General features: G+C 40.2%; 2 protein-coding genes across 2 annotated transcripts in view; one reads left to right on the top strand and one right to left on the bottom strand.

Annotated features, from left to right (window-relative positions):
* LOC116729938 (myogenesis-regulating glycosidase-like) overlaps positions 1-6434 on the top strand; it is a 47574-nt gene extending 41140 nt beyond the window's left edge. Inside the window, exons 4-6 of the mRNA XM_032578839.1 lie at positions 1577-2381; positions 2453-2571; positions 3528-6434. Coding sequence (XP_032434730.1) covers positions 1577-2381; positions 2453-2571; positions 3528-3872 — 1269 coding nt within the window. The 3' untranslated portion in view covers positions 3873-6434. The remainder of the gene's footprint in view (positions 1-1576; positions 2382-2452; positions 2572-3527) is intronic.
* Positions 6435-8258: 1824 nt separating this feature from the next.
* Positions 8259-11529, bottom strand: LOC116729939 (lymphocyte antigen 6G-like). The gene is made up of 5 exons (XM_032578840.1): positions 11362-11529; positions 11049-11110; positions 9179-9320; positions 8719-8826; positions 8259-8580 (listed from the first exon to the last, which is right to left on the bottom strand). The coding sequence occupies exons 3-5, from the start codon at positions 9222-9224 to the stop codon at positions 8432-8434; spliced, it is 303 nt and encodes a 100-aa protein (XP_032434731.1). The 5' UTR covers positions 9225-9320; positions 11049-11110; positions 11362-11529; the 3' UTR covers positions 8259-8431.
* Between the last annotated feature and the right edge of the window lie 9560 nt (positions 11530-21089).

Here is a 21089-nt window from a genome sequence, read left to right as displayed (position 1 = left end):
CCTGACAATGCTATGTCATCATATTATGACATCATCTAAACCCCGCCCCCTCAGAATGAATTAGAGAGATCTTCTGTGTAATTACATAATAAACAGTCCATGTTCGTTGTTTGTAGGGCAATGCTGCCCTCTGCTGCCCACTGAAATAGTTTCATTATTTCAGTAATTCGACACCAGAGGGCAGCATTGCCCTACGGAATGACAGTTCAATGTTGAATTAAAGAGGAAAAAATTAAATAATTTGTAATTCTAACACAAAAACTGACAGAGACACCAAACCTTCAGTTATTGATCATTATCTTGTGTCCAATAATATCCAATGGTTAAATGATGACATCACGTAGGCCACGCCCCCTGACAACAGGAAGTCTTGTATTTTACTGTGAACGGTCGACAGCTTCTGCACCAAACTTTGCACGAGTGACCCTGGTGGGATCCCTGACGACCCTGTGTCATCATATTATGACGTCATCTAAGCCCCGCCCCCTCAGAACAGGAAGTGTCTTTTTTTTCCTTGGAAAGCTCTGTTTATGGCTCTCTTGACCTAATCAAGGTAATTCGGATGATGAGCTCTGTCAATGCTCGCTTCTGGCTGAACCGTGTGGGCGTGGCCAAATGGCGAATATCAGTCCCTCGCCATATGCATACGTTTGGCTCTTATTCACGCATAGATCATCCGATTGGCGCCAAACTGGATATGTATGACCTTTGTTCACCTCTAAAGAGCCCAACGGGTTTGAAATGTAATTTGGGGAAAATGCGCGACAGCTTCTGCGGCGGCTAGCGGGCGGCGGTGCTGGAAACTGCGGCAGAGCTTCCGCGGTGGGGAGCGGGCTGCGGCTCTGGAAAACGCGCGAGAGCTTCTGCGGTGGCCGGAACCCCCGCGGTGGCCAATAGGCCGGAGCGGCGCTTGCTGCGAGGGCCGCCCGAGGCTGCTTGCAGCTTTAATTTATCATGTGATTCTTAAAAATCTAAATTCTTCTTTCATTGTCATGATAAATTCCTATTAGTGATGTTTAAAACCCCCCAAAACTGTCATTATTGTTGGGATTAATAGTTTTACTATTTTCTCCACTGTTTGTTCAATGAAAGCATCAATAAATACCAAAACATTTGAAAATACAACTACTGTGTGCAGTTTAGTGATACAAATCACTCTACTACTAGTAACACACTAGTAACTGCATTGATTCCATGCATGAGATATGCATTGATTCCAGAGGTATGCATGGAATCAATGCATATTTCTGGTTGTATGGTCTTCTGGTCCATACAACCAGAGAAGACTATTCACTCCAGGACTCTCAAGGAAATGTTTAAATGGTATGACAAAAGATTTTATTTTTGAAACTTTTCATTTTTAAAACCTTGTTATACCTTGAAGCCATTAATATAATGTATAAATATGTACAAAATATAATCAAAAAGCTAGTTTACATTACATGTCCTCTATCAGTATACCAGGTACACAAAATTAGCATTTATTTCAAACTGTTCCTTAATAACAGAAAGAAAAGAGGTTGATATTAAATGTTATTAAACACTTTACGTTCTGTGTGTTGTTTTGTTTTGTCAGGTGCGTCGATACTTCCCAAAGCCCATCAACGTTCCATCCCATGAAGTGTTCAGAAAGCCGGTGTGGTCCACTAGGGCTTTTTATAAGTCAGCTGTAACTCAGGAGAAGCTGCTGCGCTACGCATCAGACATCATTAAATATGGCTTTAAGTGGTCCCATCTGGAGCTGGATGATCGCTACACCACTGACTATGGAGAGTTTGACTTTGACCCCCAGAAGTTCCCCAATGCCAGCGGTATGTTTGAAAAACTCAGAAAAGACGGGTTTCAGGTGACTCTGTGGACACATCCTTTTATCAACTACGACTCCATAAATTTTGGAGTTGCTCTGGAGAAAGGACTGTTTGTCCGGGAGCCAAGCGGAGATCTGCCCGCCCTGGTCCGATGGTGGAACGGGATTGGAGGCATCTTGGACTTTACAAACCCAGAAGCTTCTAAATGGTTCTTGTCACACTTAAATTCCCTCAAAAGGCACTATAATGTGACGTCATTCAAGTTTGATGCAGGGGAAACGAGCTACCTCCCTCGTCAGTTTAGCACTCTGGTCCCGCTGTCTGACCCCTCCACCTTCACCCGGCGCTACTCCGAGATGGCCATACCTTTCAGTTCACGTGCCGAGCTCCGTGTGGGTTACCAGAGTCAGAATATCTCCTGTTTCTTCAGGATCATTAACAGAGATTCAGTTTGGGGATATGAGCTTGGCCTCAAGTCCATCATCCCCACTGTTCTGACTATAAGCATTCTGGGATACCAGTTTGTCTTACCAGACATGATAGGAGGAAATGCGTACCCCAACCGCACTGCAGGTAGGAAATATCAGAACCTAGACGTTTTAATCTGAATCTTTAAAGGTCTTGATAACTCTGCTGTATTTCAGGTTTGATAAACGAAACACATGCTCTGCCAGACAAAGAGCTGTACATCCGATGGTTGGAGCTGTCCGCTTTTATGCCTGCCATGCAGTTCTCCATACCACCTTGGGCTTATGACGATGAGGTGAGCATGTACAAGACATATCTCACAATTGGAATAAACACTGCTGTGTTTTTTCTTCTTCATGATGCTGTTTGTTCACTAATGTTAACCTCTGAGGCCTTCACAGAACAGCTGTTTCAAAAACATTAATTTACACACAGTGTGCTGCATTTACTAATCAGTTGTGTCTGGAGGCAACTATCTGCTCTGGATTTTATTTTCTTGCATTAGAGTAAAGAGAACTATATACATGTATGTCACACTTTGCACATTTGTGTTTGTAAAAAATTTTGAAAACCATGTAGAATTTTCCTTTGATTGCACAATTATGCACCACTTTGTCCTGGTCTGTCACATAAAATCCGTGTAAAATGTATTGAAATTTTGGATTGTGACAACATATTAAAAAAATCAAGGACTATAAATACTGATTGGTTTTTATGCTTAAAATATATTAAATACATTTGCCAAATAAAGAAATAATTAATATATCATTCATATTCAGAGAAGAAATTATTTTCTTTGAGCAGTTTTCAATATTACCACAAGAGGGCGCCAACATGTTTCTTTAAATAGGAGGATTTTTGTCTCAAAACCAAACTGTATATATTGAAACCCACAATGGTTTCAGTATTTTTTCTTTCTGTCTTGCAGGCAATTTGCTATTGTTATAAAGTAAAAAATAGTTGTTAGAATGCTGTGTATCTGAGGTGAATTGTTCAGGGTTTCAATGGGTCTCTTCTCATGTCCTTCATGTCACAACCTGCTGGTTAAAGACCATCTAAGCCGAAGATTTGACTGTAATCCCAAATTGTTGCTTTATTAACAGAAACCCTCCCTTCCTGGTCAGATATTAAGCTGGGATGCAACCACCAATGAAATTTCCCACGTTCATGCAAAATATAAATGCATAAGTGCTTGATATTTTGTTGTTTGTGCTCTTTTGTGATGCTAAAACACAATTTATTAATCTCCAGGTGGTTCAGATAGCACGTAAGTTCTCAGAACTCCATGAAACCGAGGTGGCTCCAAGGGTTCTTGAGCTGGCAGGAGAAGTTGTTGGTACTGGAGACCCCATCATAAGGCCTCTGTGGTGGATCGCCAAAGACGACAAGGCAGCCTTTAAGATTGACTCCCAGTTTCTGATTGGGGATGATCTTTTGGTGGCTCCAGTGTTGGAGCCAGGAAAACAAGAGAGGGACATTTACCTCCCAGCAGGCCACTGGAAAAGCAAAAAAGGAACGTACAAAGGTCCCATGTACCTCACTGACTACCCTGTGGATCTGGATGAGTTAGCTTACTTTTTATGGGTTGAGACATAAAAAAGTAACTTTACATAAGGTTGCACTGACAGATGCACTGTATGTTCAGCAAGTAAGCCAGTAAATGACAGAGAATGTTTGCTTTCTACAGGGAAAGTTCACATTTTGGTGGATGCTGAGTCTATGCATCCAAAAAGCTGCTCCTCTTTGCCTAAATAAATAATTTCCCTTTTTGTAGAGATGCACCAATCAGATCTTTACTGACCAACACAGATCTCTGATTTTCTTTGAAGTTAGACCTGCTGATTTATGTTTTTTCCCTAAGAACTTTTAACACATAGAAAAAACATGTCATGTTAGAAAACTTAATTCAGGTCCAGAACTCCAATGAATATTCTGTTTAATATTTACCACTAGTTAAAAATGTGTGACCAGTCACACAAAAACACTATTCTGTCTAGAATATGTACAAAAAAAGAAGCTAAAACTGTCAAATTTGACCTGAAGAAAATAATTTCAATTTTCTTTCTTGCAACTCCGAGAGTGGGAACTAATTTCTCTGCTCTTGTGGAATATGTATGAGCCTTTAATCTCATTTCCCTTGCTGTACACAAATACAGCATGTAATTTAATTCACTGACTCAACGTCCTGATATTTTGAAGAAAGTAAAATAAAATGCCAGTAAAAAATGACATCCTTTGTCAGGAGAACACTTTGAATCCACATTCTTAATCCCAGTATGCATACACTATTCAAATGTGGATCTTTAGCTTTTATAGGTTTAATGAATATAAAGAAAATCAGAATCTGCTTTGCAAATTACTGATCAGAGCCTATCAAGCCAGATATGGTGATTGATTTGTGCATCTCGTTTTTAGTTTTCTTTACATTTTTATGCCAAACCTCATCCTTGTGTGCCTTCCATCAAGCTAATCCTTGAAAGTGCCATAACTAAAGCCTTCCTTTGTAGTGCAAAAAGCTAATTCTCAATGCCTACGACCATCAGCTTTAGATGACATGCAAATAGGGTCATGGTTGTGTGAGAGTGTTTTTTTTTTACTCTGTGAAGTACAGTGTAAACTAAAATACAGGGTAGCTCAGAAACTGTGCCATAAGATAAGGAAAGCATCTGCTCTGGATGCGAATATGGACCCTGACTTGGGCTTTTGGACCACTGGTAAAAGTGCTTGTCTGAACTTGCCAACTTTTCAACTGCCCAAGTTAACACACATAAACTTACATTTTTGATTTCTGCACTTTATTGTAATTTCACTTGACAATAACAAACAGCTTAAGGAGAAATCCTGTCATTCCAGGTACTTGTAAGCAAACTGCAAATTCCTTACAGGCTGGTGATTCCTGACCTATTGTGCCATTTCATTTTCAAAATTGCACAAGCTAAATTTATTCCTCAGGGTGCCATTAATGTTGAGATGTTCTTTATTTTCAGTAGCAGATTTATTATAAACTATTATTTTTTATGACGCCATAGTTTTCCTGCTCTTCACATTTGCCTTGTAGTTTTTCTTTTCTTATCTCTGCTTTGCAAAGTAAGTAGCAAAGTCTTGATACAATTCTGTACACGCTGAAATGCTTGAAGCCACGTCTTTGCAAATGCATGAACTATTATGCATTTACAGTGAATGCTAGCATGAGACAAAAGCACAAAGATGTTTAAATTATCTGGATGTAGCACTCTTAATATATAGATATGTCATGAGGTTTGTCTTCAGACTTGTTTTGCTTTCTAGCAGAGCTAAAAACAGCTGGCAGGAAGTGAAAAGATGGCAGCAGAATGTAAAATATTTCCTTTGCAGAAATTTTAACCACCCAAAGGCTTTTTAAAGGGAACTCCATTAATAAATCAAAAAAATACAGTGAGTTATTTCTGACATGTTTATTGAAATTAACCCAGGGACCTCCAGCGTGACACTAGAGATCTTTCAAGGCTTTAAGGGGGATTTTTTAAAAATTTTGTTTTAATGGTAACCTTTTGGCTGCTGCACATAAACACTTGGTATTTAAAGGGCGAGTGCCAAACAATATGAACAATGCATTATTAATGCAGTGCATGTATGTTTGAAGTGTACCAGAGAACTGTGCATTCCTCACAATGATTCTGTATGGATTTCCTAACATTCTGTAGGTTTGAATGAATATGAATATGCTCTGCAACATTGTACCATATTGTAATTATAGTATTCATACGTAATATTTTTAACAAGGTTGTATGTGTAAAAAAATATTTTTAGTTCTCACACTCCTTATAGTGTTTGGCTGGTAAATCTATGCCAGCAGTGTTTCTTCTGATTATTGACTTTCTTTATTTCCACTTCTTTGATTGAATGTACTGCAGGACATGCAAAAACCTGATATGGCATGTGGTTCCAGCACAATCTCAGTTATCTTCCTCTTCCAGTATGAGGAACACTTCTTTTTTCAGTGTTAAACTCAATCTAATTTTAGGTTTAAGTCATGCGATATGTTAAAACAGTCACATTTGGTTTCCCACTTTTATTATTTTGCTTCTATGTTAAAATGTTTTTGGGCACAATCTAACCTTATTGTGTTGATTTTGACTTGATTTGTTTCACTAATAAATATAATACATTTTAACCATTGTTTGTGTCTCTAGTCACTGCTAATGTTACAGAGTTTAAGAGAATATAACCCTACTTTATCATGTTACACACAGAAAGCAATAAATCTGCTGCAGTGAAACAAATATGTTGAAAAAGAAAAATCAAGAGCTACTAATGATTTGGTAAATAATTAAGGATTAGACAATATATCAAGAAATGTTGGTTGATATCGGAGACTGAAAGAGGAAATGCCTTTCAATATTACAGGTTGTATGTTCCAGTGAGCAAAACGGAAGCTTTTGTGAACAATAGAGTTAAAAAATTTAAATAACAGGTTTTCCTCTTTCCCAGGGAAGTCATTGAGAGTGCAACATCTAACTACCTTATTTTAAATTTGCATTGATGTGATTCTTGATTCCAATGATACAGATTCTCAGTCTCACCTGGGGTGACTGTTCTTCGTACTTAAACAAGTGGCAACTGGATCCAATCTCTTGTTTCTTACAGAAGTTTCAACTCATCCAAAAAGCTTCTTCAGGTCTGAACATTGGTTGGAAATATCAGGTGCATATTTGTAGTCAGAACAGTTTCTGACATCCATCAAACCTGAAATGGTTACAAAGTGAACCACATATAGAGACTTTATCCACAAATGAAAAAGAACAGTAGACCCACTGAAGAGTGGCAGTGTAAATAAATTAATAACCTTTACTTCACCAGGAAAATCCCACTGATATTAAGACAATCCTGGCCAAGAATGGCAGCAGCACACAGAGTTTACGGATTTATGAGATCTGGATCTCCAAGGAGTTTTACCTGGTTAAATAAAGGAAATAAACAATTTTAGAACAATTCAGTTCAATTGAATTAAGTTCATCTATATTACACCAATTTTACAACAGATGTTGTCTCAAGGAAACTTTTTAACAAAGATTGATTCAAAAGTTTTCTATCAAAAGAAGCTTGCAGCATTCACTCCTCCTGGACCAACATGTTGCCACAAGTTGCTGCTTGCATTGCATTGCTGACTTTGAAACTGTCCCTCATGCCAGCCACTCTTTCAGTGATAATGGAAAGCAAAACTCTCCTTTAACAGGAAGAAACCTCCAACAGAACCTGACTGGGTATAATAAGCCATTTCTCACGAACAACAAGCCTCAACTTCTTCTTTAGTGGATTCCTGCGCAGTGAGTGTGTACAGAGGGCGTTACGGTTGAGCACATCATTAATGGTTTCCGTATAAATACTCTCCATGCAAGTTTAAGCTCTGAGATATTCTGGTTCTTGCGCACCTTCTGGTTATTGAATCTTATTTCTTTGTCACAATTTTATAAGAGGCACAAAGTCAAGGGTGCCTTCCGTTAAAAATATTTCTTTCCTACTTTTGATTATAGCTTCTTTCAAATACATCTATAACAAATACCGTCATAATTTCTTTAAACTTAATTCATAATAATATTTTTTTTGTGTGTGCATGTGTTGATTACTTGGGTAGTGACCACCATGTTATATGAACTTCATGTTGACACCCAGTAGAAATAAATGTAATGACAAGCAAATTGACCCGTTCAGAACTCTAAACTAATCTCTTCACATTACAGGCAAATGCCATGTGTAACTCTACAAATTGTTCTTCCTCTTCCATTATGTAATTTTTTTGACATATTGAGAGAGTAGATTTGGAGTCACTGGAACAGCTTAATATTCTTCATTTTACTAATTTTATTATATTGGAAAATATAAGTAGAACACGCTAGTTGATCAAGTTATTAATTGTTTTGATATTGAGAAGATCATATAAATAAAACACTTCACTTATAACAATAAAACTATTACAGTACAGCAATTTGAGCAGTTCATTAGTTTATTATTTCATTTCTTACATTTTTATTGTTTCATTTTTAAAAGAGACATATGTGTATTACATGATGAATAAAAATGCTGTATGTCTGTCCTGACTGCATGTTTGCTGTCACCTCAAAGTAATTGTTAAGAAACCAAGCAATAAACCAGAACAGGATCATGATTTCAGAGCCTTAAATAAAGAGCATCATAAGGGCTGAAGACAGGAGCAGCAGGGTGACACCGGGGCCAGTTGGTACGGCACCGTTGCACAAGTCCTTTTCACAGCACGATATGGGACCAATGCATCCTGTGCTGATCATGCAGCTCTTGGTAACCAGTCCTGTCAGGCAGAACAGGAAAACATGTCAATGGGGTTTATAAATATACTATTATGTCCATAAAATGCTGATGCCTATAATTTAATCTTTTTCTAAGCGATCAGTTCTAGCAGCAAAGACTCTCACATTTAGCAGCTTACCATCTGTCTTGAGAGAAGAACATCGGTTGAATAGCACAGGGCAAGTTGTAATTTCAGTGCAGGAGTTAGGTTCAGCTGCTACACATGTGTAGCATCTCAATCCACATGCTAAATAATGAAACAAAAAAGTATTGAACATGAGCAAGTTAATGTGAAATGTGACAAAATGCATCTACTTCATATTTACACTCATTGTCTAAAAGGGAACATTTCAATGTAGTAAAACTTATACAGGTAGTAATGTTAGGACAATAAAGTGACGTATTAAATGCAAAACCCGTATTTTCCAAACTAATGTAGAAATATTTAGAATGCTGATTTAGTTTATTTAGTCAAGTTATAAGGTGAGGATACATTCTTGAATGTTTCAGGTTAAAAAAAGTATCTTCAGAGAGACACATTTGCTTTACATGCGTTTTAAATTTGATCGGTCGTTGTTAAAAAGTAAATCTAATCTTACCTGCAGAGAATGAGAGAAACAGGATCAGAACTCCGTAAAGCTGCATTGTGAACTTGATCTGTGCATCAGCCCTCTGAATCAATATTGGTCCTGCAGACTTTTTTTTACCCTCTGCGGTTTCCTGCAAGCTCCAACAGACTGCCTGTAATGTGAACAAACAGCCCACAAATGATGTCATTTACCTGGCAGTGAATTAGTTGGAAATTATAAATTATAATATCAGGTTGTGTTGCATTTTAGCTGGATAACAAAAACAAACATAAATAATACATTTAATATAAACTCTTTTAAGTAAGCTTAAAACAAGAATTGCTGAGAGGACATAACTAAAGAGGGGGGAAATATCACCAACAAATAAAGGGAAATAAGTCAAATAATAGTCTTCTCATCCAAAAAAAGTCATACTCCAGTTCTAGTTTACATCAACAATAGTAAATATAGAAAAGTACAAGAGAAACTGAGTACAAAAACTTGAGAGAGAACTGTGGATAAAACAGGAAAGGTCCAGACACCATTTTGGCAGCAACAAATCAACAATAATCAATTTTAATGGAAATAAAAGGTGGCAAAAAAGGCAAAGGTGAACTCTTTTGATGTTGGTAAACACGTTTGGAGGAATAGTTCTACACGCCAAAAGTGACATTTGGGTTCATTATGAGCTGTCTAAAGAAATGGCAAAGTCAAACCACATTTAACTGAAAGAACATCACAAGTTTTTTCCTTTAGCATCAACAAAGTACAATGTGCAGCACTAATTAAGATTTTAAGTTATCAAGCATAACAATTGTTGAAGGTATAAAGGAAAGTCTATGTCTGTTGGTCTTCACTCTAGACCAGGGGTGGGCAATCCTGGTCCTCGAGGGCCGGTGTCCTGCAACTCTTAGATGTCTCTCTGGTCCAACACACTTGAATCCAACGGCTGAATCACCTCCTAAGTGCAGTCAAGTTCTCCAGAGTCCTGCTAATGACCTCATTATTTGACTCAGGTGTGTTGAAGTAGAGATGCATCTAAAAGTTGCAGGAGACCGGCCCTCGAGGCCTGGAGTTGCCCACCCCTGCTCTAGACACTTTATACTGAAGACCTGAAGAAAGCAGCTGAAAATCATCAGAGAGAAAATGAGAGATTTTCTGACTTTGTCTGAACATAACATGCCTGCATCTATTTTCCTGCTTAGGAAGTCTATTGTTTTTTGTGGTTAATACAATACAATAGAATAGAAAGTCACTTTGAAGTTGACATTCCAGCTGTCAACTTTAAAGTGACTTTAAATTCCATCTTTAAAGGTTTTTTTTTTATTTTAAATTGAAAATTATTTCTCACACACAAAGTTTTACAACAAGAAACAGTTCTTGTTTGCACTATTTCAAACAGAGCAACTCACTTAATAAGTGACACTTTATAACCGTCACAGTCACACTTCTGAAACTTAAGCTTGTGGCTAAATGCAAGTTTTCATCAAGCTATCTATGTATGTATGTATGTATGTATGTACAGTATGTATGTATGTATGTATGTATGTATGTGTAACAGGTGGCATCAATGAGTCTCAGAAGTCGTTCGGGTGGGTCTCAACCAGATATTTTATTTTTTTATTCTGGGGGAAGAAGGGAAAACAAATTAACAACTTCTTCAACTCCCTCTCCCTGCACTCCGGCTCCACAGCAGCGCGGAACAACGCTCTCCACTAACTTTTTTTTTCTTTTCTCAGATTTAACAAAAGTTAACAAAAAAAAGAAATCTTCTCACAAAAATCATAAACTAAAAACAAGAGGAGAAAAACGCCACCTGGTGGCCACAACAACACAATACAGTGGGAGAGAGTTAAATAAACAGAGATAAAAAGTATAAATTAAAAATAAAAATACATACCTGGGGGAAGAAGGGAAAACAAATTAACAACTTCTTCAACTCCTTCTCCCTGCACTCCAGCTCTAAAAATGTGAAAATAAAAACAATGTTCAACCGAGCTGTGCTGGACTAGCACCGGTCGTTCGCGACAAAATAAAAAAAAGGAAATTATAATAAAACTGTTTATATAAAAAAAAAAACACAATGACGGTCAAAACTGCAAAATAATACACTAACAAACAATAATAAACAACATATGGTAAAGACCTCAACATGAACAACATCCATACAGAAAAACAAAAATATCTCAGCAGCGAACTTTCCTCTGACTTACCCACAGCAGTGCGGAACAACGCTCTGAGGGAAAAGGGGGGGTCAGAGGAGCTACGAGGGCTGGAATAAACTACGGAAGCCCAGGAAACACAAACGAGGCGGAGAGCAGAAGGGCGACCCCCGCAGGCAAAAACAACAAAATAAATAAAAATAACTGAATAAGATAAAATTCACAAATTCTCAATATAAAATGAATAAGAAATAATAATTTAACAAAAAAACACATTTGTAACTCTGTTACACTCACCCCCACTGAATTTTATCGAACACGAGCATCAACCACACAGTATACATCATCGGAAATAACATAAATCACAGATCACCTGGGGTCAACATTAAGAACACAGACAACTAACGTATCCCATAAGGATGAAGTGGTATGAGGGTAGCGCTTATCCCCCAATCCATCAACTGCCTACAGGGTGCCTTGTACACCCCACAAAACCCCAACACACAGTGTAGTACAGGCTCATCACACAATACAAAATGAAAATATCACGTCCAGACAAAACAAAAAAACGTCAGACCCAAAAAGATTATAGTTTAGCTGGAGAAGAAATCAATCAGGAAAGGCCTGGAACATTGATTTGCAAACAGCTTTAACATCGAACTTGTTCTGAACAACATCCTGCCTGGACATAGTCTGTATGAGCCTGTTCACAGGTTTGACTAGGCGACCAAATCTGGACCTAACTTCCGTCTGTGCAGTATAGTCATCACAGTGCACAGTTGAGGTCTGGTCAACAGTATGCAGAATGTCAGAAGCACCATCTGTATGGCCCACAATACTAACGCTGGGATCTGGGTCCCTTACATCCACCAGGACGTTCACAGCGGTCAAGGCAGCAGAGTCACCTCCCACAGATTGACCTGTCGTGTAGCTCACGGGCAAAACTGAGCAGTGTTTGGGACTGGAGGTCATACTCTGTAAGTCAGCTACCTCCCCCACTGATGAATTCGGCTCAGACAGCTGTGTTATCCATTCAATGGTTCTCCTCTCGGAATCCATAGGCGTCGGATCAGGCGAAGGGTTCACCACCCCTTCCAGAACACCAGGTAAGTCCTCAACACTGCCACAATCAAAGCCAGCACTTGTCTCATGCATGGTGTTGTTGTAGCTCTCATGCAACATTTCCTCATCTCCTCCAAAGTCATCTGCTTCTGGGACTGAGGATGCATTAGCAGAGAGTGAGAAGGCAGAATCAGATACTTCACATGTGGGAACCACTGGGAGGAAACTGGCCAGCATCAGCATGTTCCTGTGAACCACCTTTTTCTGTCCAGTGACTGTGTCACAGATCTTGTACGTATGTGTCGTTGGATTAATATCTGTCACAGTGTAGATGGTTGATTCCCATCGGTCAGCAAGCTTCCTCTTACCCCTCTCTTTTCTGTTGGCTAAGAGCACTCTGTCACCGACGGCAATGTCAGTGCCCTTAACTTTCCGGTTGTACAACCGAGCATGCCTTCTCTGTACTTTTGAAGCATGGTCCTGAGCAATCGTCATGGCCTCCTTCAGGTCGTTGGTAAGACACGCCACATACTTGTCATAGTTCCCCACAGCAGAGTCATCAAGGACAGCATGAAAGAGGACATCGACAGGCAGGCGAGGGACCCGGCCAAACATGAGGTAAAAGGGGGGGTAACCCGTTGCCTCATGAACCGCACAGTTATACATAAAGGCTAGTGTCTGTAAACGTCGTGGCCAGTCAGCCTTCTCTTCAGGGGACAATGCACGGATCATGCCACCTAAAGTGCGATTGAACCGCTCCACACTTCCATTCCCCATCGGATGATATGGTGTTGTGTGTGTCTTTCTGACACCTGAGACCCTGAGGAGCTCACTTACTAGCTGACTTTCAAAATTAGCTCCTTGATCACTATGAATTCTCTCAGGAAAGCCAAAGACACAGAAATATCGGTCCCAGAGAACCCTCGCCACCTGTTTAGCTGTCTGGTCTCTACATGGAAATGCCTGAGCCATTTTTGTAAAGTGGTCAGTAATCACCAAGACATCAACAGATCTGTTTCTGGAATCTTCGGCTGACCAAAAATCAATACATACAAGCTCAAGCGGTCTGGTTGATGTTATAGACTCCAATGGAGCTCTACCCTCAGGCTCAATGGTCTTACTGACAATGCATCGCTGACAATGTCAAACATGGTCTCTGACATCTCTGTCCAGAGTCAGCCAGAAAAACCTCTGCAAGGCGAGGCTCCTGAACTGAGCTTGATGACCTGCTCTGTCATGAACTCCATGAAGTACCTCGGTCTTGAGCGAGTCAGGTACAATGTACTGGAATCTTTTCGCTTTGGTTTTCTGGTCCCGAGAAAGCCTGTACAGCACACCGTTTCGTACAGTTAGTTTATCCCAGTGCTTTAGATACTTTGTCACAGAGACAGACTCTGTAAACCTCTCTCTCCTAGAGGGTCTTCTACACCTCTCAACATAGTATAGAACACGAGAGAGAGTTCTGTCTTCCAACTGTCTGTCACGGAGTTCACATTCAGTGTAGGCAGGTAAGGTTTCTTGACCAGATGGAATGAGCTGAGGCAGATGATGGACCATTTCAACGGCACGGGTTCTCGCGCCAGGCAGAGAACCCGTCTGCTGTGAGTGTAACACAGCAGACACATCCTCCATTGCAACAGACTGGGGGAACAATTTTAGTGGGCTGCATGTTGACTGAGCGTTAACACTCACTGAGGAGGATTCTTTCTGACCACTGGATGATCGAAAGGCAGTCTGGATTGAGGAGTTTGACACATCTCTAACTTCAGCGAGAAGATTGGCATAGGGTTCAGCGAGCAGCCTGCGGCCAACAGTCTCTCGAACAAATGGCTCATGACTCAGTGTATCGGCCACAATATTCTGCGGGCCTGGGATGTACTTGATGTCAAAGTCGTAACTCGCCAATTTAGCCACCCAGCGCTGCTCACAACAGTCCAGTTTAGGCTTAGTCAGAATATGAGTCAATGGATTGTTATCAGTCCAGACTGTGAATTTATGGCCTTTCAACCAGTGGCTGAACTTGTCACAGATGGACCATTTCAAGGCCAGAAACTCCAACCTGTGAGCTGGGTAGTTCTTTTGTGACCGGGACAAAGACTTGCTGGCAAAAGCAATGGGCCAAGCTCGTGTCTCACCCTGCTGAACCTGAGACAGAACAGCGCCTATGCCATCCAGAGATGCATCAGTGGATAACACAAAAGGACAAGTGAAATCTGGGTGAGCCAACACAACGCTTTGCGTCAGTGAGGACTTCAATTGTTCGAAGGCTTTTTCCTGTATCGTAGTCCAGTCAGAGGCTTTCAACTTTCTGGATGGCAGTTTATTCTGATGATGTCTGCCTTTCCTCCTGTCACCCTTTAACAGATCAAACAGTGGCTTGGCGATGGCAGAGTACCCGGGAAGGAAATGTTGGTAGTAGTTTATCATCCCCAAAAAGGATCTTATCCTCTTCTGAGATGGAGTCACGCCATCTGGTTCCATAAGTTGGGCCGCAGTCATGTTGGCGATGATCTCAACCTTACTTGGGTCCGTTGAAACACCATGTTCGTCAACAATGTGGCCAAGAAACTTAACAGATCTCCTCAAAAAGAAACACTTTTTGGGAGCCAGTTTCAAATTGTGGCTTTGCAACCTAGCAAACACCATCTCCAGGCGCCGTAAGGCAGATTCCTCATCAGGCGCAAACACCAACAAATCATCCAAATAGCACAGTAAACTCAGATAGTTCTGGTCTCCGAATATGCTGGTCATCATGCCATAAAGCTCCCAGGACTATTGCAGAGACCCTGTGGCAGACGATTGTATTCATATAAGCCCATAGGAGTAGTAAAGGCAGAATACTTCCTGTTGTCCTCGTGAAGTGGCATATTATAAAACCCAGAGGTCAAATCCATGGTACTGAACAGACTGTTTGCCCCCAATGCTGCCAGACAGTCTGCCTGATGGGGAAGGGGATGGGCAAGGAACTGGACATTTGTAACTCTGTTACATATGTATGTATGTATGTACAGTTTGATAGAGGAGTTCATTTTGATGAAAACAGTATATGGTTTGTTAGGGGTTGCAGCAAAAACAGCTGAACTAGAAGCTAAAATATGAAGCCCCACCATGCAATGCATTCTGGGTTCTTTTAAAGTCCATTTCTGATGTTCAGAACCGTGATAATACACATTTCTGGCACCTAGCAGGAGCTCAACAATGAAATCAGAAGCTGAGCTGTGATTTCTGTCTTCAAAACAGAGTTTGAAGACAAATAAAACAAAATAAAACTTGGTTAAAATATCAGACTTTTAAAACCAAATTCAAGCCCCTTCAGAGAAGCATTAAGATAAAACTCCATCATCCAACAGTTATCACTGAGATGACTTTTTAAAGCTGAGCTGAGTTCATTCCAATAACATGTGTTTATTGGAATGAACTCATGTTTATTCCAATAAACATTAATGAACATGAGTTCATCTGTTCCTTTTTACTCCTTAAAAAGTAAAAGGAGAGAAAATCTGTTTAAACATTTACTTTTAAGGCCAATTCCTGGTGAGCCGAGCAGCATTGAGGCAAAACTCCTTCATTCAACAGAAACTCAGACGAGTTTTTAAAGCTCAGCTGATTTATTTAAAAAATTGAGCTAAAAAACAAATCAAAATGTATTGAAACCTGGTTGAGGTAAGAGGCCACTGAAGTTAGGGTTAAGTCCCAGCTCAATAAGACGTTCCTAGCCAGACTTTGACTAGGTCGAAAAATGAACGGAAGGCTATGGCAGCTACATGAAAGGAATGGGCTTGGACCACCAAACATGGCGGGAACCTGCAGAGGGTTGGAGGGAGAATACGAATCAAGTTTGATCAAATGAGCACTTTTTGTACTTCACCAATTTTCCCTTCTGTGCACCACCCAGGTCCGTTTAACAGTTTCAGGACCTGACCAGCACCCCTCAGCATCATTTGCTTGAGAAATAATGAGATTTGGTTACATATAAAACGGGCTTTAATGCCAAAAATGATCAAATGTTACAAACCATGCAAGTCATAGAAATGGAACAGAAACAGAGAGATGTTCACCGTCCAGCACTGAGTGTCACATAGCTCACCTTATGGGTGACAGTAAGTGAAGCAGATTGTAGAGCAAGTTCTGCTTTTATTCTCATTCTGTTCCTTCTCTAATTATTCAGTTTCAGTTTATGTGTGATTGTCAGTCTTATGTGATATGGTTATGTAAGCAGCAGTGTGTGTGTAAGCAGATAAAAGACAGAATCCATAAAATAATTTTTGAGATATTTTGAGTGAGAAATTGTTCAAATGAATGGGAATCAATGGTAGCTACATCAAGGGAACAAGCTACGCCCACCAAACTTGGTGGGCATGTGGGGCCCCTCCCATAGATCACTTCCACTTATACTGTTTGAGTTACTTTAAGTGAGAAAACTCATTTTCTGGTTTTCTTCCTATATGCTTGACCCTAACTGGACAAATTTCTTCTGTTCACCAGAAGATTCTATCAATACTAATATTGATATATCTGAGGGCATTAAGTCCATTGAAAATATTTTCTATAAATATTTCCTCCTTATCTGTAGAAGAACAGATAAGGAGCTACTCCAACTTTTACAAATCAATTAGGGGAATCATTTTTTCCTCCAGATCAAGGGCACTAACATGGGGAAGAAGTTTGAACCCACATATGCAAACATCTTCATGGAACAATGGGAAACAGAGGATTCAGGAAATGCATTAAAAAACCATGTTCTACTTCAGATACCTGGATGACATCTGGAGGTCTGGACTCACTCAGAGAAAGATTTTAAACATTTCACTCATACACTGAACACACAACCCATCCATCACATTCAAGTCTAGCTTTAAAGCTGTAGACCTTTTAGACACCACCACATACGAAGACTCACAATTCAACACCACACATAAATTAGACATCAGTCCATTTTGAGCCCACTGACTTCACATGCTCTCCTCTATAAAACCAGTTATCACCCAAACACACCTAGGCAGGCCTAATTAAATCACAATTACTCAGGTTCTACTGCATTTACTCAGCAGATTTCATGGAGTCCTCTTCAAGGCCGTTCTTCTGAGGGGAAACTCCAGGACTTTCCTGAGGAGATGCAGAGCTTCTTTCCTTGAGTCCAGATAACCGGAGATCTCTCCTGTTCTCCCTCTTCTTACCACATTTTCATCGTCTGTCTGCCAGCTCATTCACAACATCAAGTTACAATCAAACAACTCACTGTTACCAAATTACAGAATTATTGCAGCCTACAGCAGGAATAAAAACCTGTAAGACTATTTGGTCCATGCCTGGGTTAAACCATTAAAGGAACCGGGGTCAAAGGTAAGGGAGAATCTTTCCAACCACTATTTTGGATTAAAAACTAATTTAGTAACAGTTTACAAAACTGAACAATCTGGACACCCTAAAATCAAAACCTGTGTTTACCTAATTGGATGAAAAAACCTGCCCAATTGAATATGCTGGTGAAACGGGAAACCATTCTGACCCGTTTCACCAGCAGATCCAATATTATCAATCAGAAGAACAAACATGTTCCCCTAATTCACCACTTCATAGATCGTGGATGGACCAACCCGAGTTCTTCTGTTCTCCAGCAGAATCTCACCAGGTCCACAGCTGAGTCCGGCGTGCTGAGAGACTCTGGATCTCCAGACTCAGAACGCTGGTACCGGTGGGCCTGAATGAGCAGCAGGACAGCTGAGGGGATTCCTAGCAGGACTGACCGTGCTCTGGGGGTCGGGGTCCAGTCTGAACCCTGAACCCCAACCCAATAAAAGGAAAATATCCCTATGCCACATATCACAGTCAACAGGACCCTAGCCCAGTGTGTGTGTGTGTATATACTGTATATATATGTATATATTATTTATATATTTTTTAAAATAAATAAACAATATTTCTATAAATATTACAGGCTATGTGTGATCCAAACTGCACTCTGACGAAATTGAACTCTTCTTAATGACGATCATCCGATTGGCCAATCGTCGCTCATCATGGAGCGACCCCTGCTGGCGACACCAGAGTCCTGCAAACATGGCTCCTTCTGATTGGGTCAGCTTTTCACAGAATTGATCAGAACATCTATGCAGTATGGTGTCTCCGTTACCATGGTGACAGATGTCAGCTCTGCAAGAACGTCTCAACGGTCCATGGACCAGTCAAAACCTCTGGCAGGGAGAACACATTAGAACCAGTCTGAGTGGAGCTGGCGAAAGGTTAAACATCATGAAACTAGGAGCAGAACCTGAAACAGAACCCAAAGCAGAATCTGGAATAAAACCTGGAACAGAACCTCAGAACATTTTGGAACTTCTTCATCGTGCCTGAACAACCAGAGACCAAATGAAGAACCAGACCGGTCCAACTGATGACTTTAGGAGCAACTGTCGTGGCCATTTATGCTAAGGTTTTGTAGTTTATAATTTCTACCAATTTTGTTTTGTTCTTTGGGTAGTTGGAATATATTTAAGTTAATTTAGAATCAAAATTTGTAATTAATTTTTATATTTGGAATTGTTTAATTTACGTTGTTAATTGTTAGACCCTCCCACCAATTTAAGTAATTAAGAACACACCAGGTGCTGGGTGCTGGGTGGATTGTTTGGTGGATGTCTGGTGTGGACGGGAGGTTTGGTAGAATGATTTTTTTGACCACTTGAACACTTATTTACACTTGTTTATACCTTCAAACAATAAATTGAGATTATTTTTCATTTCAACTAAGTTACAAGACCTTTATTTCTACTTTTACAATAAATGAATCAAGTCCAAGTGCGTACAAATCCCAAACCACCTGTTACCACCCACAGCTTTTATTGGAGTTTTTATTTTTTGCTTTTTTGGAACGAAAGGCTGCGACAAGCAACTTTATTTCAGATGTATGGTGCATCAGAACCAACTTCTCCTGGTACCAGGTAACAACTGAGCCGGGCCGGGTGGGATCCCAGCTTTCATGGTTGCACAGAAAGAAGGAAAGAAAAGGAATATTTAATCGCTGAAGCAAAAAGAGCAACAGCTCTGAGCCTGAACACCGGATCGCCACAGGGTTGCGTGCTCAGCCCACTTCTCTACACCCTCTACACTCATGACTGTGTCTCCAACCACCTCAGCAACAAGATCATAAAGTTTGCAGACTGTTGTTGGTCTCATCTCAGGCGGGAAGGGGGAGCTGGAGTACAGGGATGAGGTGAAGCGGCTGTCAGAGTGGTGCAAAGTCAATAACCTGCTCCTCAACACCTCCAAAACAAAGGAGCTGGTGATCAACTTCAGGAAGAACAAAACGGACATCCAGCCTCTCACCATCAGTGGGACCTGTGTGGAGAGGGTCCCAGTGTTCAGGTTTCTGGGCATGGAGTTGGAGGACAAGCTAACCTGGAGCACCAACACCAAGGAGCTGTTGAAGAAGGCACAGCAGAGACTGTACTTTCTGAGAATACTCAAGAAGAACCGTCTCCCCTCAGACCGGCTGCAGGCCTTCTATCACTGCTCCATAGAGAGTGTGCTCACGTACAGTCTGTGTGTCTGGTACAGCAGTAGCACATCCGCGGACAAGAAGGCGCAAAAGAGGGTTGTTAGGGCAGCAGAGAGAACCATAGGCTGCCCCCTGCCCACTATGGAACAGATTTACACTTCCAGGCTCCACAAGAAAGTTTTGGACATTTTAAATGACTCTTCACACCCTGGCCATGGTCTCTTCTAGCTGCTGCCATCAGGCAAGAGATACAGAGCAATAAAAGCCAGGACAAATCACCTAAAAAACAGTTTTTACCCGATGGCAATCATGGCACTAAATTCAAAGGCATAAGAGCTTCTGCTCTTGACACCACTTTGTTAAAAATGTAAATTCTGTTGCGACACCTCCAGGCGCTGCAACCATCTTCTGATGTCTATTTATTTCTCATTTTGTACTATTTATTTCTTTATCTTTGTATATTATGAATATACACATAACCTGCATCTTAACTCGAGTCGAGCAAATCTCAATCTCATTGTAATCTGTTGTTGACAATGACAATAAATCTTATCTTATCTTATCTTATCTTTTTTGGCATTGGGGGCAAGCTGCGATAGCTGGAAAGATCCCACAATGATTTGGGAAAACATACAAAGTCCATACAGAAAGACCTCAGGACCCTCTTGTTGTAATGCAATAGTGCTAAATAAATAAAAGAAAATCAAGAATTTTAGTGTTGTAGTCAAAGTACTCAACTGAATCTGATGATGATTCGGTGTCAAGATAAGAAGGCGATTCATGCTCCAAACTTAATGACTAATTCCTACTTCTACTAGAGTAAAAATATATTAAAATAATAGTACTCTTACTTGAACACAATTTTTGGCTAATATTCCCACTCCATGTAGAATATATAAAAAATAAGGGATTTAATAAGCGCTTTTCTTAGTCCTGGGAATATCTGGCCACACAGCGGCGCTGTTTCACTTACAATTCTACTTGCAGCATGTCTCGTCAAATTAGCAAAAATCAACCGGAAAAGAGGCCATCGATATTTAAGCAAAAAACAAAAAAGTTAACATTAAAATATTTAAGCAAGTAAAACTCGGTCATAAAGTTTAAATGTTACTTATCTCAGATTCAGCAACACATACGGTGTTTTGGTGGTTGGTTATGTTTAGAATAACCGAGCTATTTTAGCTTTTGAGCCTTTATTCTGAAAGATTCCAACCGGAAG

The sequence above is a fragment of the Xiphophorus hellerii genome, chromosome 12 (genome assembly GCF_003331165.1).
Source record: "Xiphophorus hellerii strain 12219 chromosome 12, Xiphophorus_hellerii-4.1, whole genome shotgun sequence".
In the NCBI taxonomy this organism is placed as follows: Eukaryota; Metazoa; Chordata; class Actinopteri; order Cyprinodontiformes; family Poeciliidae; genus Xiphophorus; species Xiphophorus hellerii.
This window is presented reverse-complemented; position numbering and strand designations above follow the sequence as displayed.